The sequence below is a fragment of the Heliangelus exortis genome, chromosome 18, assembly GCF_036169615.1.
Source record: "Heliangelus exortis chromosome 18, bHelExo1.hap1, whole genome shotgun sequence".
Classification (NCBI taxonomy): domain Eukaryota; kingdom Metazoa; phylum Chordata; class Aves; order Apodiformes; family Trochilidae; genus Heliangelus; species Heliangelus exortis.
Window position 1 is genome coordinate 5,406,846 of NC_092439.1, and position 25,501 is coordinate 5,432,346.

Here is a 25,501-nt window from a genome sequence, read left to right on the forward strand (position 1 = left end):
TGTGGTTTTGACCAATGGTCAATTAAAAATGCAATGATTATTCTGCAGTGTTAGAAACTAAAATGTTAGAAACTTACAGGGGGTGCAAGTTAGATGAATATGGGAAGTAAAAAAGTTGCCTTTATTGAAAAGACTAAAAGCTGCTTATCTTCAAAAAGGAAATTCAGTGTTCATAGTCCATTGGACTTTAAAAGGGCAGTTGTTACTTATTACTTTTTGTCTTTTTCTTTTTATCATTGGCTTCTACTCGCTAGAGGGAAAAAAAAAACACTGGAAAATAGGGCTGTTCTGCAGCTGAAAAAACTCATGCTTGGTCTATAAATATAGTAAAACTTACTGTTAAAAGGTACTTGCAGACTGTTTTTGCTTCCAGTATCTTTTTTCCACTCAGGATCAAGTACTGAAAATGAAGTAGACAACTCAGCAGTGAAAATATTGAAGCATATGTAGTGAGCTATTTTTGCCACACCTTGCTTAACACATGAAAATCAATAGGTAAGAATATCTTTTGGTGGGTTTGTTTTTCCAGTTACTTTTTTTTTTTTTTTTTTTTTTTTTTTAAAGGAACCAGGTATTAAATCCTAGGTCTTTTGTAACTTTTAGTTATTATTAAGTATCAATTGAATTAAAGTCTAAATGATCACATATGTTAGGTCTAAAATTCATTAACTTTATAACAAAAGATTGGTAAACTGTACAGGGGCTACTGGATTTATTTTGTCTGCATGTTTTCTTTGAGTAGCATCTTGAGCAGATTTTTTTTTTTAATTGTGAACAAATTTTTATGTATATTAGCAGACAGGCAGAGCATGATATAAATATTTAAATTACTTAGCTCACATTCTGATCTCTGAAACGGAAGTAATGTCTGGCCTCCCAGGAATACTTAAACAGGTGCTCAAGACAGAAATGATTTGTGATGAACAAGACTTGCTATTCAAGTGAAAGACATTTATTAGTGACTACATGAGCAGTTGACAGGCTCTGCCCAAGCTGCCTGCTGAAGGGAAGAGGGGGAGCACCATTTTGGGGGAATTTCCTCTCAAAAAGACCCAGCCTCCTTACTTCATTTGGGGGGCACTGTGGACCCCCAGCCCCTGTGAGGATGAATGTCAAGAATCTTCACTTCTACATCTGAGTATTCTAGGGGAAGATCAGTGCTCCCTCCCCCAGTCTATGCCCTTTGTAAGCCACAGCTGGACCCTCTATGCAGTTAGGAAGCAGTTTTCTGAGGTTTCTAACCTTGATCAGAGGAGGATGACCCTGTGTGGCAACCTTTGAAAAGCACATCTCCAGAGACAAATTGCAGGGCAAGGCTTGGAGTACCTGGATCTTCTCCTTACCTATATTCAGGATAATGCACAATTTGTACCCAGCTGAAAAACCAGATGGTTTTATTGCTGGTAATCCTCATCACGGGTACATCTTACACTGGCATCAGACTTCAGGTTCCAGCTCAAGAACTGAGAGCTACTGAATGTGGTCATAAAATTTTGGTAAAACTGCAACTTTCTGTGAACTTTGCTTTTGATCTCTTTTGTGGAAGTCTATCTTCATTTCTGCTATCTTGAAATGGAGAGTTTTACAATTTCTGGTTATATTTTGGGAAGGTTTTATGGTCAGACTTACAATTAGAAAGGAGAAGATGAGTGTCGTTCATTGCTACGTTTGCTTAGGGAGGTTTGGGATCTTGGGTAACAGTTTTTGGAACTTGCTCTCAGATCTTTCTATTTTTAGCCTTGTGTGTTGCCCTGTGAGCATTCCCTGTTCCTGTCCCTGTGGATGCATCCCTGGTTTTTGCAGCTAAACCTCTCTTTGTGTGTAGGCATGGATGGAAAGATTCCGGTATTAAGCTCCATGCATGAACCATAGTTTTGTCCATCATCTGGGTGGCTGCATCACTCAAGCTGGAGACTGGTAGTGATACAAGCATGGCCCTTGATTTAAACCTTTTGCAAGAGAGCATTTTGTTTAATTGATGTTACAGAAGAACCTGAAAAGCAAGGGAAAGCCACTTCCTATTAATGTGTTTATTAGAGAGGGAATCGGAGAACCATCATGGAGCAGATTTTGACAGTTTGATTTTTCTAGATTGTCTTTGGGGTAAAGGTGCTATAAATGATTTTTAAAATGTCGCTTGCACTTCAGATTGCTTACTCTGACTTTGGCCATACGTTTTGAAAAATGAAAGGGAAACAATATCAGTCTTGTTTTGCCCTCTCAAATACAACTAAGAGGGTATTATGAGATAGAAAATACTATTTTTATACCATCTATCACCTTTGTTAACATTTTATTAGACATAAATCATGTAGTTTCGGGTTGCATAGTGACAATATGGTTCACCATGTATTCTATTTTTATAACTTTATTTAAAACTGGCATGTAACTTGCTGTACCTGAAACCCCAAGTGAGGCAGTTATTGGAGTGTAACAAAGTTTTGACGTCAGAACTGCTATTTATTCCACTGCCAGCCATTAGCCATGCATTACCCCTTGGCACTCGTGTTTTCAGAAACATGGTTAAATTTTTATGACTGGTCCTGGCCAATTAGGATTCTTTCTCAATATAGAAACAAAGGAAGAGACCTTTTTTATAACTTCCTATATGTAGCTTTCCAAAAACAACAGCATAAAAAAAAATGAAATATTGCACTGAGAGTTCCCAAAACCTACTATGGAGCTACACGTCAGCTTGACTGCTTGCTGTACACGTGTATTTGAGAGGCAGGGGTTAAGCTGGGCTGCCTTGTCAAATGCATGAACCTTTATTAGAATTTAATGTAATTACAGCTGAGTCATGCTTGCAGGTTGGTCTGGTAGCTCCAGGAGAATGTAAAAAGGGGCTGCAGGCTTAAAGGTAGAGAGAATTGGGGAGACAAATGGAATATGGAGGAAAATTGTGGGGGTGGGCTTGTCAAAAACAAATGTTTTCAAGAGATATTTCAGTAGAGGTTTTTGTTGCTGGCCTTTTCCCAAAAATTTAAACTTCAGCAACACTTGACTGCAGAGTGTGATGGAGCAGCTGCATGAAAGGATGCTGTAGGATCTGGTAGTGTTCCTGGCTCTAGGATCACTGTCTGTGTTTTGGCCATAATAAATGCCATCGTGTACAAACAGAACCTACACCAGAAACATTTTCCCTTCTGTGTTATTTTTTTTGTGTGTGTGTGTGATCTTCTCCTCGGGGGCTTGGTACTAATGTATCCAGCATGCAGTTGGAGTTACCTGTCTTCAGAAGTTACAAAACACTTGTTTGTACATATTGTTTTACTGTAGGTTTGTGTTGGAGGAAATGCTCTTTCACATAAGACTATTTTACTGTTCCTGAACTTTATCAATTATTTTGTGGTCTTTAGATCAGTAGTGGAAATTGCCATGGTTGTTTCCTGCAAAAATGCTTCTCTTGAAGTCTTATTATTGTCTTATTTATTATAATTATCTTATTATAACAGGCCCACTTCAATATATTGCATAAATGGTCATGATTCCAAGTAAAGTTTCTTGACTTTGGCAGTCACATCCTAACTGTCTGAGTACATAGAAGCTGCTTGATGTTAAAGAACGGAACATCTACACTTGTGTGTAATATAATGTGGTTTTTGGGTAATTCTAGTGAAGAACCTCAAGATCTCTTGAGCATCCAAGAAGGGGAAGATTTTGGATGTTCTGCTTCCAGTTCTTGTGTTCACCATGTGTGGAGCCTTTGACAGCCCCCACTGCTGTCTCCTGCAGTTTGCATCTTTGTTCTGGGTACTGCAGAATCTGAGAGCAGCCACAGCACATCAGAGACTCTGCTGTCTTTTACTAACCTCTGTTTTAACAACCATACTCTTAATGGAGACAAACATTCTATTCTTCCAGGGTAGCAACTGAGAAAATTGTTGGAATATATGGGGCAGAAAAAAGGGAGTTGTGAGGACTGACAAAGAAGAGGTTTGTTTGCTTAGAGGTGGAGTGATTTGGAGACCACTAAAGCAAAAAGAAGTTACACTTGATTCTGGAAGAGAAGGCAAACTGTAAAGGATATTTTCAATTTCTTTGGGAACAGCAAATGAGGACTGGGAAAAGGAGAGGATTTTATTGCCTAAGCAACTCTTTGAAGGACAGTCGAGTTTTCCAGAAGTCTTTGTTGGTTCCTCCTGTGTGCACATTTTGTTTGCATCTGTCTAAATGTTTACCCTCAACTATGTATCTGCTGCCATGCCATAAGAGAACCTGTGCTCTGAAACATCAAGAACCACATTTGTTTTCCTGCAGGATCCTTTTGAAGCATAAACTGAAGCTGGTCACTTCAGACTTGGCTCTGCCCCACAGCCTGGAGCCTCCTGGAAATTTCTCACACTTTTTTTTGTAACATCTGTATTAAGCTTTGAGCTATATTTTTCAATTTCTGGTTTCAGACATAGTTTCTTATGTCTAATTACATTAAAGATTTTCTTACCACTATTTTAATTGTCAGGAACTTGTAAACCATTTCCTGCTTTATTTGGCCAGACAGGATTTTCTGAAAAAGATCCTATGCACTTTTTGTGCACGTGGGATAGGAATCAAGGATGGTTTAAGGGCTGTGAGTAATGACTTCTAGTTGTCAGGAAGCAGCTTTGCAATATGTGTTGTAACACACAAAAGTAAGAAATGTGAATTCTCTGTTACACACTTTAGAAAAGAAAAAAATGTAATAATTATTTACATACTTCCTACCATGTTTCTGAGAAGGTTTTTCAAGGATAATTTGACATCCAAGGTACTGAAGGAAGGAGAATCAAAGGCGCTGCTTTCATACTCCGGAAATCTTGTTAAGGAACAGAAATTACATAAATAATCTGTATTTTTTGTACCTTTATGTATCTTTATACATAAAGAGTTTCTCATAATCTGAGAGCTGAGTCATGAAATGTGGGGGAAGAAATTTTGAGAAGACCCTACAATGTTTTTTACTTTATATAAGCTTTTGCCTGAATTGATTTGCACAGCTCCTTCTTTGTAAGAAGAATGATGCAAAATGATCTTAATGAAATGAAAATGTCTCTTATCCCCACATGTAATAGAACCAGAACTTTCTGGTCATCTTTTCAGCAGACAGCACCTTCCATAAAATTTTATTAATCTGGATACCGGATAACTCCCCGGCTTTGTGGACAAGAGCAGAATGATGTCAGAACAGCTTTACACAGAAAAATCAGTCCAAATGCATGACTTCTGAGAGATCAGCCACACAGAGGAAGTTCTTTGGTCAATACTTTCTGGATTGCTTTGTAATAATAGCTCTGGGATCACTCTTGGATTACTTTTATAAATCAAACCGAACTATAGACTTGGTAACAAATCTGATAATCATCCTGTGAATATAGCACAAAAGTCATTGGTATTGCAGGAGGTGTGTGGTGGGGATGGAATTTACTGCTCCAGGTTCAGGGCAGTATTTTGCAGAGTAAAAGTGGAGATAGGCTTGTCCTAATGTTAATGAGCTGTGCTGCATGGTTCTATTGTGTTCTGTTTGATTTTATGTGCTTTTTTTAAATTTTTTTTTTTAAGTACTGTGTCTCTTAAGTTTCTTTTATATAGAAGTTTTTCAAATGGAGTTATACTTAATGTCATGGGATGCCACCTTAGGGAAGAGTATACTCTTGATAATGCATTATACTTCTGAAATGAAATAGTAAGGTATTTCTGTGGGATTTCCCGTTGGAGATGTGAAAGGTTAGCAGAGCCTGGTTTTGGAGCACCAGTGGAGCCATCTAGTGTCTTTTGAAGAGTTTAACAGATTACACATTTTTGTCATGGCAAAAAGAAATTTATTCCAAAAAAAGGGGTAATTTTTCCCTCAAAGACCTCATATTTGTATTTATATTAATGTCAGTAGTCCAGCTTGTGAACAGGAACACAAAGGTACTTGTGCAGTAATAAAAATGAAATTTTCTTCAAGTGAGGATTATTCCACTCCATAATGAATTATTTCTAAGAATATTGTAGCAAATGGACAGCAATGAAGCTCCATTTATTGACCCTTCCAAAGATTAACTTTACCATTGCTGTGCAAAAATACCAAGCTGTAAACCAGCCTGCCAAGAACACAGCATCAGAAACTTTGAGTCTTGTAGTAGCATCCTGATATAGAGAACAAGTCTGCTTGAAATAGATATGTAAATGATTCAGGACTAATTGTTTAGCTTTTTCTGTGCCAAAAAATCAATGTTAGCAGGGGTTTGTAAAACTGCACTTGCTATAGGTCTGGACTAAACACAAACTTAGGGTTGCTTAATTTCTATCTTTATAATTCTGGAAAATAAAATTAAAAGCAGGATTAGTCATCTATAGTGTTCTTGAAGACTTAAATAATTTAAAACCTTTTACCAACTTTATGAACAATATGCATTAAAGCTTTTCTTCTGCCTGAAGGTCTGCCATATAGCTGGAGTCCTTTGGAGTTTCTGGGTTTTGAGTTAAAAGGCAGGAAATTCCAATTAGATATTGGTGGCAAAAGTTGCTGTAAGAGTGAGAACACTGCTACAGGTTGCCTGGAGAGTTGTGGATTCTCTTTGTAGGTAGTGTTCAAGGCTCAATTTGGCCTTGAGTTATCCAATCTAATTATACCTTCACTGAGCAGTGAGTTGGACTAGAAGACCTCCAGAGGTCCCTTTTGACAAATTGTTCTCTGATTTTGTGATTCCTGCCTTAGATACCACCTTTGAAAAAAGTTCTTCGTAACTATCTGAACATTTCTGGATTCTATGAACTCCTGCATAATTCCAGTTTTGGGACCCTTCAGTTTAAATAAATGCCTAAGTAGACTGTGCTTGTCTTCTGAAGCCTATCAAGATCATGTTACTGAGTATTTTTTAGCATCAGTTTCATGTGGAAATTACCTGTAATTATTTTATTTAAAAGATCCTCATATAAAGCTGGTATTACAAAAGACAGTAGTAGTCTAATTGAGGAATCAGCTACTATGTGAAACAGATGGCAAACTGCTCATAAACATAGAGAAATAACAGCCTACAAAGTCACAAGCCATGGAGTAGAATGTTAAAATGTTGTTTTCAGATGGTCCAGTTCTCCTTTATCTGGTTGGAAATAAATACTGTTAAAATACCACTCGAGTAAATTGGTTTTGTGTGGCTTGGGGTTTTTTGGTTGTTTTTATTGTTTGGTTTTTTTTTAAAAATAATGCTGAGCTCTCCTTTTGTATCACATTAAATTAATGCCTTTCAACTCTTTCATTGCTCTCTCTGGAAAAATAGACACTGAATTTTTTCTTTGGTAATGATAGAAAGTTGTTGACCTTGGGATCCTAATTATCCTTTTGTAGCAGCAAAAGGATTCGTGAGTTGCTTTATCTTTTTCTGAATTTAAAAGGATAAAAATAATTTTATTTGAGAGCAGTGTCTTTTCTGAGTTTGCTATCAGAAAATAGCAGATTCCAGTCAACAGTGCTGTTGTATTTAGTTCAAATGTCTCCAGTTGGGGAAAATCCCCATTTTGGGAAAAGTTAAGAAAAAGAAGCCTTTTTAGTACCAATGGTGCATTTATGTGTTCAGTCTTACTTTTTCTAAAAATAAAATGAATGGTTTATATACCTAAGGGGGAGGTCATTCTTAGACTGGAGTATGTTTATACACACGTAACAGTGTAATGTGTATATGGCTTTAGGTTTAAGTAAACATTTTCAGGGTGAACTTCACAATGGAGCAGTACAATAACTGTTCAAAGACTGTAAGAGACTTCTAGATCATTGAATCCAACTGTGTGGTATTACAAGCTGCTGCATTATTTAATCTCCTTCACAATGCTCTATCTTAAAAGTAATTAGGAGTTCTATATGCAGTGCTCCAGCTATTCCAGAGTCTAATTTTTCATTATATGAAACTTTAAATTTCCGGTTAGAGTAGTTGCCTAATTTAATTTCAGTTGAATAAATTTAACTAATAGTTGATTAATATCTTTTAGTTCTTTTCTCTCCCTGGCATTTAAAGTGCTTAGTAGAGAATATTAACATCTATTCTTGGCCTTTTTTTTTTTTTTGGTATGCAAAACAAGTCTGGCTATTTTTTAATACTTTCATCTCATAATAATAGCTCTCATTCCTTCGAGTCATCCTATTAGATCTTCTCTGTGCCAGTTCCACTTTGAGTTGCTCTCTTTTAGGTAAGTCTCCCATAATGGCATACAGTGCTCTGGATGAAGTGTTACCATTAATAATTCTATTTTCCTAATGGAAAAACTTCTCACTTGTACGTCCTAGGATTTTCTTTCCCTTTTTATGGCCGTTTACTGTTCAATTTATGGTCAAATAGAAGTTCATGTTCCTTTTCCTCTTGGTTATGCCCAGATGATCTTCAAGGCCATACCAAGTTTTTTCCCAGGCACTTCAGTACATGATTTCACATGTCATCCTGTTCAACTCCCACCATGTTTCTCTTTGGTCATTTTTTTAATGAGCTTTGTCTTTACTGAGGTACTTGAAACAAATTCTACTAGACTGATGTTACCTCTTAATAGACGTGAGCAGAAACTTGACCAGAAAATACTTTTTTGCTTATGGCTTTGTAAGGATCATGCTTCATGATAATTTAAATTAATCTATGCAACAGCTTCTGGTCTGGCAGTCACATTTGCATACTTCCATAGTATTTCTTCTATATAGTATCTGTTCATTTGGGCTGCTAGAAAAAAATCAGACCTCTTTATTATGTAACTGGTTTGTTACCTTTTACACTTGGCAGAGGTGACTCATTGTTTTGTTTTACTGCCGGATGTCATCTTCTTTCACAAGTGGCACATTTTTTTTCTTTTAATGAATCTCAATTGGATATCTTTTTCCCAGTAGAGAGAAACAGAGCAGTAATTCAAAATTGTGTGTGTACTTTCAGCATTGAACATTCTTCAATTAAGTATTCTCTTATTTCTCAAAATACTTACGACTTCAGGCTTTATCTTGTCAACTGCAGTGGCAAGTAATTAGTGTATGCATGTTGCCTTAGTAAATACAAACACATAGGTAGTTAAAATTAGGATATTTCATAAAAAACATTATTTTTATTTCCTAGGTTTAGTTAAAAGATAATTTGCACAATTTCTGGATGTTCATTGTGTAGGAGGAAAGTGCGTTTGATCGTAACATCTCCTGACTTGTGTATAGCAAAAGCTACAGGAAACACATTATCACAAAATTCCATCACTCTTGAAATCCTGCTAAATTTGCAATATTTTATTACAAGATATTTTTTAAATGAGATGATAGAATTAGAATTTAATACAGATTCTGCCTGCAAGATTCTACATAGTTGCTAACCAGGTGGTGTCTACAAACAAGAAACAAGATGATTCCTACATGGTTTCTAAAAAACTAGTTTTATGATTGCATTCTGAAATGGAAAATTTTAAATAAGATGCAAGGCCCCTGGGAAAACGAATTGCTGCCAAATTTCGTTTTAAAGGCAGCATTTTAAATCTGAATTATTCTTACAGTTATTCCATTGTTTTCTTATAACTTCATTACTTTTTCAGAATTTAATGCTTACTGTGAAATGTAGAAATAGTTTATCAAAGTAAATAAAAATCCTGTAGGGCTCCATCAGGCCACTCTAATACTGTCAGCTACTGAATAACGAGGAAGAGAAAAAAAGTTTCTTTGGCTCAGTTTGTTTTTCCATTTATTATGTCATAGTATTGCCATTGAGTTTCAGGGGCTAGACTCATATTTTGTTAACAAGGCAAAGGCTATGCAAATATATTCCAAGTACCAGTAGCAGCAGGTCTGTCAAAGCAATAATTATGCACAATCTTGAGTAAGCTCTTTCCATGAATAGAGCACTTTAGAGTGCCAGAATTTATGATGCAGAAAAGTATTGTGTAAATTTGCTTTGTTAGCTAAAGAAAATTGAACAATAGTTTCATTTATTACTCAGTTCTGCAGGGAGGAAAAAGACATACTGTTTGTGTGCTGTATGTCTCTTTTGTTATAGAAGTCTTACAAAATGTAAATCAATTTGTAATTGGAGTCATATTAAAACACTTGAACACATGAGTTGAAGGTAGCAGTAGCCTTTTGACAGCTCATCACATGTTGCTTTTTAAATAATCAGTGTTCTTTCTCTTAACTTCATGTTTTATATGCAGACAACTATGTCAATAAACTAAACCTTTTTTCAGCTGATTAATAAATACCCTTGGAAGTTGGATGGCTGTATTCTAATTCTGGAATATAATTGATGGCAAGATTCTTTTATGCTTCTTCATAATCCTTTGTTTATTAACAACTTACTGTATGTTTCTGAAATTGAGTTAAGAGGACAAAGCACCAGACATGGTAATTATTTAATTTTCTTTGCTAGAGAGATAGTTTACTTGATCTAAGATTCTGTTACATGTAAAATTTTCTTCTTCAGCATCTGCATTATGCATAGAATCATAGAAAAAAAAAGAGAATCAGAATATTTGGGGTTCTAATTTTTTTTACAGATTCAAGAAAAATAGAAAAGTATTTAGATAGTGCCATCCAACATATTGATGGGAGGAAAAGTACACTTTTTCTGTTCATTCAACATACTGGGGAGAAAAGTTCTCGTCTTTTGAAACAGAAATGTGCCTCCTATGGTACTTGATCATTGTAGATAGCTGATCACAACTGGATAGTAATTGACCAGTAAATATGACTGAATGAGAAATCTTTTTGTGTGCCTTCTCCCCAGTCTGAAACCCTGAATATAATATCAGATTCCTCTGAAGTTGGAGGTTAATGCTGGAAAAAAGATGATGTGTGTCATCTACTCATTCCTCGCATGTTAAAAAAAAATAAATCTGTATCAACAACTATTGCAGATACATTTTAGTGTTATATTCATGAGCTGCAAGATATTTATACAGAGCTGTTAAGTTTCTGACGTCAGTTTGTACTTTTCAGCTTGCTGATGTATACCCTGAATTTGTTTCTGTATTCTACAGAGGTTTTGCAACTGAATTAAACATATTCTTCCTTCTGCAAAGTCCAGGGCCAACATTTCTTTTGAGTTCAATGAAGCACCACAGTCTTTATTGAAAGTATGAATTCAAATGTGGGCTGTTGGGGGATGGACAGGGAGATTTTTATAGATGTCTTTTAAGATGCTATTATAGAAATAATAGGGATTTACCAACTTTAAGGAAAATTTCTTTACTACCTTTTCTTACAGTGAAAAAAAAACAACTTAGAACTTGAATAATGAGTATTTGGCCTTAAAAAGTGATTGTGCAAACTGCCAGCAGAAATTCTAAAGACCATCAAAACTTCTTTCAGTAATAAAGTAATAATTACTGGGAGATGTGAAATAACAGGCAGTTTTATGGATGTATGTAATAGATACTATATATATATAATCCTCTTGTGATTCACCTCCATTTTTTTCATTTATTCCTCTCAGCTCTTTGGTTTCTGTGACAATGGAAAATGAACATTTTTGGAAGTGCATAATTTTTAAAAGTATCATTTTGAAATTTGCCTCAATAATCACTGGTTTTATTCTATTAGTCTTCTATTTGCCCAGAAAGAAATTGCCTCATTAATCTGTAATTTAGCCAGATAGGAACAGTGTTCATTAGGAACTTAGTACTTTGTGGTTTGGTTTTAGGTGAGCAAAACTCACAACTGTCTTCCAGTTGCTGAGTTACCTGGGTGAAGTGAATCACTGATATCAAACCAGGTCTGTACCAATATCCTCATTACAGCTGGGTGCTAATTGGAAGTGTCAGTGGAGTTACTGAATCAAAGCAATCTCCAGACTGGTCTCCTCATTTGGTGTCCATTGGCAAGAGTTAAGTGATAAACTTTTCTTTCTCTCAACAAAACCATTTATTCTGGTTGAGTAGAAGTTGGTTGTTGCTGTTGACGAGGGTTCATCACTCCTCCCTTTCTGTGTATTCATACCAAGGGGAGCAATGGTGAAAGATCAAGAGCAAGAATTGTTATTTACACATAAAAATAGTGCAGCACTGTGAAAGCATAATCATACTTTTCTGTGAAATTACTTGAATGATTGATGTCACAGCAACCCCTGTGACAATGGAGAGAAACTAGGTAAGGGAAAAGAATTTATCTGTTTTATGTAAGCTTTATTCATGCTTTACTTTCCTGTCTGTGTATCCCTCCTGAGTGAAATGAGAGGGATATTTTTATAAAGCTTTGTAGCATAGCAGAGGTTAACTGAAAGAAGAGCCTGAAATACAGTAGGAGACTTTGAACTCTTTCTCATTCTGCTTATTTACATAATTGAGGAGAGTGGATCTGATGCTGTCTGTCAGAATTACTGTGCTATTTGTCATAGTATAGTATAACAAAATACTGTATTATGACCTTCACAAAGGGTCCTGAACCCAAGTTTGTGTCTTACTTTTCAGCTGTAGCAAACACTACAAAAATTCATGCAAGATTGTTGCATAATAAAAGCTATTAAGCCCCCAACAACACATGTAGCAGCTGAAATAACTTCTTATTATATTTAAAATTGGCTAGGTTGTCTGTGTTCCCAGTGCTCTTTTAAGTTCTTGAGTTTTCTGTTTTCTTGGAGAATGTAAAAATTAATGAAGAGGGGGTGAGCGTGCTGAGTGGTTTGAGAAGTTAAAGGTTGCTTGACTGTAGCAGTTGGGAATTTATCAAAAGTTACCATGCTGTCACCACACATACAAAAGCCAAATGAAATCTAAATATATCAAACAGGTGTTGTTTGCCTTATTACATCCTCAGGCTATAATCTTTGAAATTCTCTTCACTTTCTACTTCAGGTAGCTCCAAGTCATTCAGTATTAAGCCCCGCAAATCTCCCTTTTCCACTTATAAGGGAGGGACTAAAAGCTCTCCATAGTTGTTTTATGTTTCTAAAATATTCTGAATATGTAAAGTGCTGTTCAAGTACTAAATTGAAATATTTTAAAGAAGACAGTTGGATTTAGTTAGATTGTAACCTTCAAAGATCACTTAGAATACTTCCTCTTCAATGTTTTAACAGGTTTTGATAGTATCCCCCAAGTCCTATTCACTCCTAGCATGTCATGTTTTGAGATGCTCTCTCTTCTTTTTAAACTATTACCTTGGCTGTTCTTTTTGGTATTCAGGGATATTCCCTGGTTTACATTTCCTGCTTTTTCCACTAAGCATTGGCTTTGCAACATATGAAGACAAAATGAATTAGGCAGATACTCTAGAACAGTATGGTCATGGAACATCAATCCTCTAATGCCCAAAGAAAACATTGGAACAAGGGAAAAGAAAGAAAAATTTCTGCATACCTGTGGAGGACAGAAGGCAGGTGACTGTAGAAAATAAGCATTTGTAGCATAGACTACACAGCTTTTATTTATTTGAGGTTATGCTGGGAAAAAGATTTACAGATGATGTAAGAAAAAAATCCAAAGGCAGAAGGACCTGAGGCTAAATTAGCCGTTTTAAGAGAAAATCATGTTTGCAATAAAAGGCAGTTACTATTTGAACATAAATAAAAGAATAGTAGATAAATAACATAAAAAGTAGTATATAAGGGTTTTATTCTCATCTAAGAAATGCTTCTCAATGCTTAGTAAAATATTTTTATTTAAATTTGTCTATCTCATAATTCAATAGATTGGTCCTTGTCTCATCATTGTTACTGTTGTGTCAAAAAAAGAGCTGATTTTTTAATTCCCCTTAGCAATCTAATACATATTTCATAACTGAGTACTTGGTTTGATTAATTGAAATACCCGAGATGCTTAAATTTTTTTCTTCAGGTCCACAAAGAAATAGGAATTCAGAAAACTGGCTTGAACGTTTAATAATCTCATTGAGATTTATTGAACATTATAATCTCATTAAATACATCTTTTTTATTAGTAAAGCTTTATATTCCACATGACACCTTATCCACTATTGCTACACAAAGGGCATAGCAAACAGGTTATGTACAGAAGCTACAGTTTCACACAGCTGAAAGGCTGACATCAAAACGTCTATCTAATTATTTTTTAATATTTTTGTAATTTTCAAACTGGAAAACATTTTCTAGCTGAAGCATTTCTCTACCCCTGTCCCAGGCATCTTAGCCATCCATATACTTAGGACTTGTTTAAAGAATGAAGTCACATTTCTAGCAAGTTACAAATAGAATTCAGAATACTTTTTCCAGATTGGTTGGGCAGCAGAGTGGATTATTGTCTGCTGGGGGAATTAGGCAGTGGCAGACTGTAGTTTTTTCCAGATCTTATTTGTTTTTGTCTCCCACATATGAAGTATTTGCAAATTCTAAAGTTAGCAGCACTGCTCAGATGGACAAAGTAGTACAGATTCCTAAGGAAATTCCTCTTTTTATATTGAGGAGAAATACAATCTCAAAGCTGCAGCTTAAATTGTTTTAAATTCATTAAGTGTTCACTGTGCTTTTCAGGAACTGTCAGTTCTCATCAAGCTGAATAGTTGTATTTAATTGTGTGCTGGACAGCAATCAATTCAAAAGTGCATATGTGTGATCATGATATCCCTCATGAAATCTGTGCTTTCCAGGTATTTCCTGGTTTTGTGCTAGAGTAAATAAGTTGATTCATTCTGTTCTAATGAGGATACCATTGGATAGCTAAATATTCTTCCATATGGTTACATTCATAATGTCTTCCTTTCAATGGAGTTTTTTGGGTTTTTTTGTTTTTATGGTTTTTTTTCCTCCTCCCTTGGTAGCATTTTCTCACTCCAATTGGGTGGGTGCAGGAAAGGTTCTGATTATTGTTCACACACTTTAAAACTGTGTCCACTGGAGTTGACAAGATTAAGTCATTGGGCCACTTGTCTTGATGTCAAACTGACCTGACAGAAGGAGTAGACTTAAGCTAGTATTTTAAAAAGTTATTGGGTGGTTGGTTTAAAAAAAAAAAAAAAAAAAAAGTTTGTCCTGTGAAAAAACCCCAGATTATTTTTCCTGGCAGTCAGTAGTAACCACAAGGCTATTCAGTTGTGTTTTGCCTTATCTCCTTCTCCATGTCCCAGAACTGTTCATTCTTTTCTGCACTTTGGCCTCACTTGAGGAAGGTGCTGCTGAGCACAGTGCTTACCCTGGTGGTCAGGGTATTCCCATGGGATGTGGAAGGTGTCCCTTTTAGTTCCTGTGTGTTGGAAAATGAAATTTTAGTCATGTTTTCATTTCCTTGAGTAAAGAACTAAAGAAGCTGAAATAGCCACTGATGGGTGGGTTGGACAAGTTTTCAATGACATGTGAAAAGTACTGAAATTATTACTTTGGGAGTAGCCCTTGTGCTTCTGAGGCAAGTCAGCACTAAATTCCTGCTATATAAGGGGAAGACACTGCACTCTTGCAACTAAAATTGAGACTATTTATTTGTGATTTTCCTACAGGAAACAAATTCGAGCTCTTCTAGGGAAGTTTAGCCAGTCAGAGAATTTGTTAATCTCCTCTGGAGTTGAGCCAGGGACTTTGGATGGAGTTCTCTTCGATGTTGGCTGCTCTTCTATGCAATTTGATACACCTGAAAGAGGTTTTTCCCTGCAGAAGGATGGACCTTTGGACATGAGGATGGATAATGACAGGTACCTGTTAATGAAAGTATCTCTTCTTGAAACTGAAAAACTGTGTGCTCAGCAACCCCCATGGATTTAATTTCCCCTGAAATCAAAGAATTATCATCATCAAACCACATCTAATTTTGCACAAGGAGACTGTCTTCCTTTTCACACAAACCTTTTTTTCAGTCCTAATACTTGAAACCCAGGTCATCCTCTTGTTCTTTGAATTAAGAGGAAAGTGATGAGTAATTAAACCTGTAATACTTTTGCTAACTATACCATAAGAATTTTACATTGTTTGAATGTATGGTGTACAGTTACATGAACATCTCATTTTTAGAGGCTTTTATTCTCCCTGCTATTTCTGCAATTTTTCAGACTATCCTTGATTCCCAGGCTCACAGCCCCTTCATGCAGTCCCTTTCCTTTCTGCCACAATTACTATTTATGAAACCTTCACTTGAGCACGTTCAGTTGCTCCCCCAGGAAAGGAGCAACTTCTCTCTTTTCTGCAATGGCCACCTGACCCAGTTACTACTCTCTAAAGGAAATGTAATATAAAATAAATAAATAAATTTCCATCCATGGTGTCTGCCAGTTGAAATCAGATAGCAGCATTGCTTTTAACACTCTGGTATAATGTTGTCTTACACATCTATAGATTAATTGTAAGCTTTTCTTAGCAATAGCATAAGCTTCCTTTCACATTGTGGAGGAGGCACATCAGGCTTAACTGTCAAATTAATAATTACTAAACAAATCACCTCTATTTAAATTATTTGAATTGGTGTTTAGTACATTTAAAAGTGTACAAATTAATTGTAGAATGATAAATTCTACTTATTTAGCAGTTTTAATCTTCAAACAGCCTAATTCATTTCTGTAGTGTTGTGCTTTTTATGTGAACAACCAAAGACCTTTGTTGTGTAGATGATGGCAGTAATTGCATAATGCATTATGGGGAGGATGGAAATTTTTGCTTTATGTTTTGATGGACCTGTAATCTTAAGAAATGTCACTTGATCTTTCATTGCTCACACAGAGCCAATGGGAAGCCTCAGTTTCTAAGGAACTGTCTTCATGCATTAATGTTAAGTTTTAACACAGGAAATTTCATGGTGCTTGCTTTTTCCAGTTTTGTGTAAAAAGCTTACATGATCCTCCTGGGATTCAGCCCTCAGATTTCAGGGATCTGAACTCCAGGCTTGCATTTGCATCATGAAAATACATACATGGGAGTGGAGCACAAGAACAAAGGATACCTGTGGCACAACAAAAGCCTTACACTATGGTTGTTGCTATGATACTACTTGCCTCTGATTTCTAAGTTTTGTTATCTTTTGTAAGATACTGCAGGAGAGTAATAAATGCCTGCATGATATTCTGCACATTCATGTCTTTGTAGAAGAGAGTAAGCTGTATGTTTTGTCAGATTAGTAAAGCCATATGTGATGTTCAAAAAATACCCTGAACTATTTCACTAGTGAAGTGACAGATTTAAAAGAAATAAATTTATGGTTCGTACTGCTTATATTGTAATCATTCCTGTCATTTGTAATATGAGGTAATTTCTAATATCTCAAATATTTTGATATAAATTCTTATGCCTTTTATTGAAAATTAAATTATTTTCACGAGCACTTATTTTCATAGCTGGAGATGTGAAGGGAAAGATCCCGGAGATCAGTTCTGACTAGAAAACAACATGAAGTGTGAGGTGACTAAGCTAACCCATAAGGGGAAAGCTTATATTCTAAAGCTAGCTAAATAAAAAAGTCACACAGCATTTCCATTCTAACATGGTATCAAAATCCATTTATTCTTGTCCACTCATTGAACATAGTTTATGATAGTACTTGGTGGTTTCAGCTGTTGCCATTGATGCTCAGGAGCAAACTCACATTTCAAGCAGCGAGGAAAAAGGATTTAAAAAGGTGCAAGCTCTGTTTCCGTAGGGTTCCTCTCTCCTATTTGAAAACCTCAAAGGCACTTGCATGCAGCGTGTGTGTGTTTGACTTTATGTCTCAATGCTATGAAGCTTCACCCCTTGTCAATGAAACCTGACGTCAGTGAACTAATTGGCTCTTCTTGTGCGTAGGTGCCCTGAGATGCCCACAGCTGCTGATGTGCTGAATGCTTTGGATCCTCGGGCGCTTGCGTCCATCCTGAGGACGTACGGGGAGGAGAAGCACGCCAGGAAAATCGCCTCAGCCATCGTGCAGGCACGCAGCATCTACCCCATCACCAGAACTCAGCAGCTTGCAAGCATTGTTGCAGGTACCCTCATTAATTCTTCGCGGTGGCTGAGGAGACAAAAAAAAAATAAATTAATCCCCCAAGTCCCAGAGGGATCTATTTGTACTTGAAATCATGCAGGATCTAATCCTGCCTATTCTGCTCTGATGTCATCTCTTTTTTTTTTTTTTTTTTTTTTTTTTATATATTATAGTCTCATTATTAATTTAATAATAGATTTTACACGAAGCATTTTATCATTTTACCAACCAAGTTGAAGCACAGGATGACAGCACCCTGGGGAATACTTTATCCCAGCTATTGATAACCTTTCAAATATCAGATACATCAGACACCTCTCTGAGTTTTAAATTTCTGCATTTTAATATTTTGAGGGGAAGTACCATAGCAGTTTCCTATTATGAATGAAATCAGATCGTTTCTGTCTGCTTAAAGATTCAGGAAGCAAAAAGTGAAGCAATATGTAGCTTGCTTCACCTTGTGAATGCCAACTAGATCAGCCTGAAGCCACTATTGAAGCACTTCATCTTACTTGCTTTTCACTGTAAACAACTTGAACAAAATGTAGTTAGGCAGGGATTGTGCTCATATCTTCATGTTTGTGTTCCCAAGTGAAAAATTTCAAAGAAAAATATAAGACACAAATCCTGTTCATTAACATTATAATATGGAATTTACTTTTAATGACTGACAGATTGAAAAAATGGGTTTATATAAGTCAGAATCCTTGAGCAAGAAAATCCAGTCAACTGAGGCCCAAAGTTGGGTGATATGACTAAAGGACCCGAAGGCACTGCTGGGTGCTTTAAGCCCTTGCTGTAAATAAAGTGAATGTGAGGAACAATCAGTCTTGAAAAAGTCTCTAAAATATAGAACACTATAAGTTTTTTATACAATTGGAAGAGTTACATTTTTATATGGTAATTTTCATCAACATCACCAATAATTTATACTTTGATCACATGTATCACAGTTGTAGTAAAGCTGTTGATTAAAACACTGTACCATTATTGAGACTGAGGCAACCATATTGCTATGCTAAAGATGTAATGTATTATAGGCTTTAAACAAGCAATTCAGTGACTTCTGAAATAATTCTGTGCACTAGCTTGAACTAAGAAAATAAAAATACCAGTTCATAAAAGACAGTGATTGAAGATCCTTTCATTTTTAATTTATTGCATGTGAGTCATCACTTAATGGTCACTTCCTGTGACCATGAGAAGAATATTTAATTTTCTTTTTGATGTCTCTTCTATATTTGAAGAGTAGCATTATACATGAATCAGGTATGCATCTGGTAGCATACACACCAAAGATAAATCAGCCTGCACCAGCCATGTGTATTTTGTGGGGGTTTTTTTGTATTTGTTTGGTTTTTTTTCAAGTATCCCAAGTAGTGAAAACAATTGTAGGACTATTACACTGATTCCTGTTTGGGTAGAACTTCTACCAATTTTAAATTGATTCCTTCAGTAAAGGAGCCCAGTAGTGGATCCTAGGAGGATTTGAACTGATTATATCTTAAGAAAATTTCTGATAACTAGAATATATTTTTGTTTAATTTATCATTTCTTGGCAATAAATATTCTTATGCAAAATTATATCCATAAACTTTAAGTGCCATAGGCCACAGCTAGATTGGCACAAACACCTAATTCAAAACTTTGTGAAAATAAAACATTTGACCTATTATCTAAATGTCATGTCCTTTAAAATAAAATATTAATTAGATTAGTAAATTCTTGCATTTTAGATTTTGTGGACTTTATAAAAGCATATTTATCTCTCCAGAACAGGATCCATTTATTTCCCTAGTATAGGAGTTAGAAAACAAGCAAAAAATCTAGCCAATGAGGCTGGGTATTTATGTCTGTCTGCTGCTGTCAGTGTTGAGAATTCCTGGGTAGACAGACCATATTTCTTTCACTTTTTATAGTTTACCATAAATTCAGATTTTCTAGAACTCCAAAGCTTAACTCTAAGTTAAGGTCCATCTGATAATCTGAATCCCAGTAAATCTAGAGATGGAGTACCTGGAAACTGGAAAATTTTATTTCTGTTTATAAAGTGCTAGACTTCTGGTCTTTCCTACTACTCCCCAAAAGGCTAGAGCCTGTATTGCTGTTGCTAATAGACTGGGAGATAAGAGTGAAGGATTTAATTAACAAATGAGATAAAAATAAGCTCAACAGCTGAACAATCAGACATTTGTAAAGTTTGTATTGGCAAGAGTTACAGTTTTTAAGGTATAGCGTGAAAAAATTTTATCAATAGGTTTCTGTCAAGATACCCACAACAGCTTGCTGCTAACTCAGGTATCCAGGTATTTTTTTTTCGTCTCCTTTGTTCTAATTCAAGAAAATAAATCTTACTATTTTTTGGCATGGAGCCTAAAAGTTATCTCTTTACATATTGTGCCAATGAGTAAGGTCCCATGAAAAAACACTAAAAATAAAGTTTGGTGCTTTTTTTGTGTTTCTAAATGTTGTCTAAAAGGCTTCTGATTCATTTAAATGAGGAAATCTCTGAGCTACAGAGTCTGCAGTTCACCTGGGGAAAAGAAGTTTTCTGTCATGTGAACATCATCTCTTCCTGCAGCACAGTAAAACTTGACTCACTGTTTTATAATTTTCACAAAGGTATATGCAATGCTGAACACTCTGTAACTACTAAAGATGAGTAGTTCTTAACTGAAGGTCTGTGAATAGATGTGTGGGATTCAATTAAGAAGCATTTCCTCGTGGCTTTTCCTGTAGCTCATTGAGTTTTCTTGAAACAATAGGTTTAACTCAATCTGCAGAATAGTGGTCAAAAATATTGACATTTCTATCATGTAATTTTAATATCCTTTTTCCATACAATTTTTGGTCTATTTTTATTTCTTTTCTGTGGGAAATATACCTTGTTATGTATTGAGTTTACTTCAAACTTTATTTTTTTTTCTCAGTGCTGTTTAGATACATAAACTAATAACATCATTTTGAAATCACATAATAATTTGGAATTACCTTTTTTATGACGAGATATTAAACAAATTTGAAAAGTTTAAAAAAAACTTTTAATGGGTATAGCCAATCTCATTTGGATTGGTTCACATTTATAGACTTTAATTATCAGTTTGGAATTTGTACTATTGCCTGAATTTCAGATGGGTGAGAATTAACACTGTACTGAGGAAGCCCAGACAAAAGGACATTTGTTGCGTCACAGAAACTTATTAAATGCAATGCTAATTCAACAGACAAATTCCTGCAAACAGGTGCACAATCTGAATAAATTTTTAAACTCTCCCTCTCTCATACACTCTGGGGACTTTAATAGTTCATATTGACAAGCAGAACACACTGCTAATTTCATTCACAAGCCTTAAAATTTCAATACATTTCAACATGTGAATCTATTACATTTTTAAAAGTGTAAGTAGCATCAGGGCATCCCAAAACTAAAAATGATAATTTCTCTCACTGGGATTTCAAACTATTCATCTAGCCAGAAGCGTGGTATTTTTATGAATGAAATTCATTTTACAAGCTTCCCATGCAGACTTTTTGATATTTTTGTACATAGTACAGCCTGTTACCAGGAAGAATTTTCTTTCAGTGTCATGGTAATTGGAGGGGGCTGGGTAAGAGATTTTCTGCCTTAGCAGAAAGCACAGGCAGATTTTTATTTAACTGTATCAGAGGAATACCAATGGCATGGGAAATTTTTTCACTCCAGGAACATAGATCAAAATCTACTTCCTTACTAAAATGATGAAGTCCAGTATGACAAAAATTACTACCAGAACTAACAGTTATTACTTAATCCCAGTCTCTGAAGATGGACCAATAAATCCTGGTCAAAAAGATTTGATTTTGGTTTTAGTTTGGGAGGCTTGGTTGCATAAAGCTGCAAAGCAGCTGCATTTCTTTATGAGTGTGTTGAATATTAGTATTCTGCACCATTTCATATGACCTGCAGTGCTGTTTGTGCATGTTCAACTGAGGCATGTAAGATTGTATTGTACTCACAGAATATATCTGGGTTTTAATTTCTTTTTCTTCAGTGTGTGATAAATTAATTCACAGTAAAAATGTCACAGTTAATCACCACACAAGATTAATGTAGGGAGATAACGACAATAACCATGGCAGGAAAAATGGAAGAAACTTCCTAAGATCCAGTGTCCTATTCATGCTGGTAGCCTGAGGTTCTCATTTCTGTTTATCTATTCTGTGTTGCAATAGCAAAAAAGAAGCATTCCTTTTCAGACTATTAAAAAATCTGTGATACAGATATTTTGGTGATTTAGAAGATAAAACTTGCAGTATTTTAGTAAAATTCCAGTGAGATTGGCTGTGGAAATGTAAACAAAAGATCTAATTCTAAGTTTCTGTTTTTATGATTAAGTCCCAATCAAGAAACACAGTCAGTTCTGCACCTAAATTACATGCTGTACTCTGTGGGGTGGCTTAGTTTTTATCTGTGATACTTTTGGAAGCAGGAATAGTCTTAGAATATGAGAAATGCATCATCCTTAGAAAACCAGCAGTATTTTTAGAAAACACATAGGCTGCTAAAATACTTCAGACTGCTAAAATATGGTAGTTAAAAATTCTAAATATGCTTGGTGAGGTGCACACCAGCTCAGGGTGGTAAAAGCAGCTCAAAATTGAAAGAATAAAATTGATGCTCTTCAAGTCAATTTTTCAGGACTCACCTAGCCCATCTTCATTTTTTCCTTATTTTGGTTTCAGTCTTCATTCACATTTTAATTTTGTGGAACATTTGAGGAAAGAATTTCTACGAAAGATTGTAGAAAAAAAATAACACCCAGGTGCAAAGCAGATCAGTTTGCTTTCAGAAACGAGAATTCAAAGATTTAGATGTAAAGGCTTGTTTTAAAGAAGGAAGCTCTCCATTCAGGGTTCAGGTGTAAGTATGTTTTCCTGCAAAGTCATCATACATAAATGGATAGCAATGTAGAAATAATAAGATATTAACATGTACATTTTTAAATTTATGACAGGTGCTTTTCCAGGATCCTCACCCTATGCACGAAAAGATTTGCTTCAGAGACCTGCACACATTGCTACCAAAACTTTTCAAGCCCTGCGAATCTTTGTAAATGATGAGCTCCATGAACTCCTGAGAGGGCTGCAGATAGCTGAGAAGTTCCTAAAACCTGGAGGTCGCCTTGTAGCCCTCTCCTTTCATTCCCTGGAAGATCGGATCATCAAACGTTTCCTTCATGGAATAGACATGACAGAAAAGCACAACCTTAGCTTAAGGCAGAAGATAAGATGGGGTCGGAAAAATCCCTCCAAAGAAGATCCGCAAGAATTTTCCTCTGCCAAACCCAACTCCAAGTGGATTCTTATGCAGAAAAAAGTTCTCACCCCCCAGGCCAAGGATGTTCAAACAAACCCAAGAGGAAGATCAGCCAAGTTAAGAGCTGCTATTAAATGCTAAAACAACATATGTTTGTGTAGCTGTATCGGTGCCTTCGTCTGGTTTCTGGGAAGGCTCACCGGGCAGATACTATCAAACTGAAAAAATAAAATGAAAGCTGTTAAAAAACAATTCTTTCTTACCCTTGTGCTTCTTTTCAGTTAGGATGTAGTGTAGAGCTTCAAAAGGTAAAAGAATTGGAAATAAGCGGCTATCACTAATTCTAAAAAAAGATATCTTTTAGAAAATAATGTCAAAGCCAAAATTTATAAAATTGCAGTTTTGATGTATTTACAATATTTCCTGTAGGTGAAATTAAAAAACCTCATATTAACAGTCTAAATTCAATAAATGATTGAGACAAATATTTTTATGGGGGTGGATTTCACACACCTAAGTCAGATGGATGGTTTAGTCTACAGTAAGTTTCAACTAATCTAAAAATTCATTATATATGTAGCTTTTTATCTCGTTCCATTTGTTGCATAAATGCCTCTGGGACAATATCTAGTTGTTAAATAAATTGGTAATTTGTTTCACAGTACCTAGTGTTCTATCCAGGAATTTACAAATAGGCACTTTTTTTTTTTTTTTTTTTTTTTAAGAAATAGTAACTATTTACAGCTGAGTGATCACCTAGTTATTTAATGTTTATGGATTGTAAATAATAAATGTGTATTGAGGAAAAAGACAACCATTTGCACTTGGACACTATGAGCATCCAGCAAACAGTCAGGTTTGTACTTGATAATTTTCACTTCTTCCTGTGACCCTAATTTCTGTCCATAGAAGCAGTAAAACTTTTATGTGTCGATGAAATTATAATTAACCCATGAAAAGAGGGGTATTATGGGTCTTATGAGTTACTATGTCTGGTGAAGATTTATGAAGATGTGCTACTTAAATAAGTGTTGAATTATTTTATAAAAGGCCCAGGTAACATGTTTTCTATTTTGATAATGCACTAGGTAAAACATGTAAATATAATTTTTTTCTTTAGTAAGTTAATGTGAATTAAGATATTAACATCTGAAAAGACCATTGCTTTGCTGTCTGTATGTTAACATTTTTCAGAAATTAGTGTAAATTTCAATTTCCAGTGTCCTGGAATTTTAAAGTCTGCTTGCTTGAAAAAAAAAACTGACCAGTTTTCTGGTATTCCCAGAAAAAACATCTAATTGTATTTAGTAAAAATATTGTTGTATATTATAGCATTTCATTTTCATTCAGTAGCTGAGGTTATTTTCTATGAAGTTTCTACTGGGTCTGTGTGGCAAGCCCTGGTAGTAGAGGGGCCAGGGGTGGCTTCTGTGAGGAGATGCCAGAACCTTCTTGTGTTCCACAGAGCCAGTTCCAGCCAGCTCCAAGATGGACCCATCACTGACAAAAGCCAAGCCAGTCAGTAGTGGTGATAACACCTCCGTGGTCACATTTGAGAAGAGGAAAAAAACTGTGGGAAAACATCAGCTGGAGAGAGGAGTGAGAATATGTGAGAGAAACAACTCGGCAGACACCAAGGTCGGTGAAGAAAAGGTGCCTCAGGTGCCCTTAGGAGTTATGTTAAGATTATGCTGTTAAAAGTACCTACCTGGTGAAGAGATTTGCACAGAATGGTGATTTGAAAATTAGACACAGTTATGCTGGGAATAAGGTTTTATTATAAGGAATTATTTATCGTAAAAATCTATTTGCTGTAAAAATACAGTGCTTGAAAAAAAATATAATAGTAAAATTGAATCACAGTTAGCTGCTCCTATAGCTGATGAGGGCCTACCAATTACTATTAGGTCCCTGTTGCTTCCCCATGTTAAAGATATTAATTAGAACTGGTCCTGATGCTGGGTGCTGGGGAGCACCACTCCATCACTATCACTTTTTGGGCCCAGCCAACACTTTTTTACCCAGTGAAGAGTTCTTCTGAACAAGCCACAAGCAGCCAGTTTCTCCAGGAGAACGCTAAGAGAGATGGTGCCAGAGGCAATTAGTAAAGTCTAAGTAGACATCCACAGCCTTTCCCTCATCCACTAAGTGGGGCTGTGCTTTTGTGCAGCTGCATGGAGGTATCTGAGAGATGGGAGAGGATTTGTAATGAGCTGGGAACATTGTGACTTCACTAAAAGCCACTAACAAGTGACTCTGTTCTAGCAGCAAGCATCATGTCAGACTTCTGGCATGCTGCATTCTAGTGTAATATTGCTCTGATTATTAATGACTCAGATAATTGCTCTAATATTGCTCGATGTACCAGAGAAGACATAATATTAATTGGAGAGTTTATGCTCCTGAGGA

At 35.7% G+C, this 25,501-nt stretch overlaps 1 protein-coding gene across 6 annotated transcripts in view; it reads left to right on the forward strand.

The window, feature by feature from the left end:
- METTL15 (methyltransferase 15, mitochondrial 12S rRNA N4-cytidine) overlaps positions 1-23,344 on the forward strand; it is a 58,673-nt gene extending 35,329 nt beyond the window's left edge. For all 6 annotated transcript variants that reach the window (XM_071762354.1, XM_071762353.1, XM_071762352.1 and 3 more), the window contains exons 4-6: positions 15,353-15,544; positions 17,619-17,797; positions 22,791-23,344. In XM_071762354.1, the coding sequence (XP_071618455.1) occupies positions 15,353-15,544; positions 17,619-17,797; positions 22,791-23,233 (814 nt within the window). In that variant the 3' untranslated portion in view covers positions 23,234-23,344. The remainder of the gene's footprint in view (positions 1-15,352; positions 15,545-17,618; positions 17,798-22,790) is intronic.
- Positions 23,345-25,501: the final 2,157 nt, after the last annotated feature.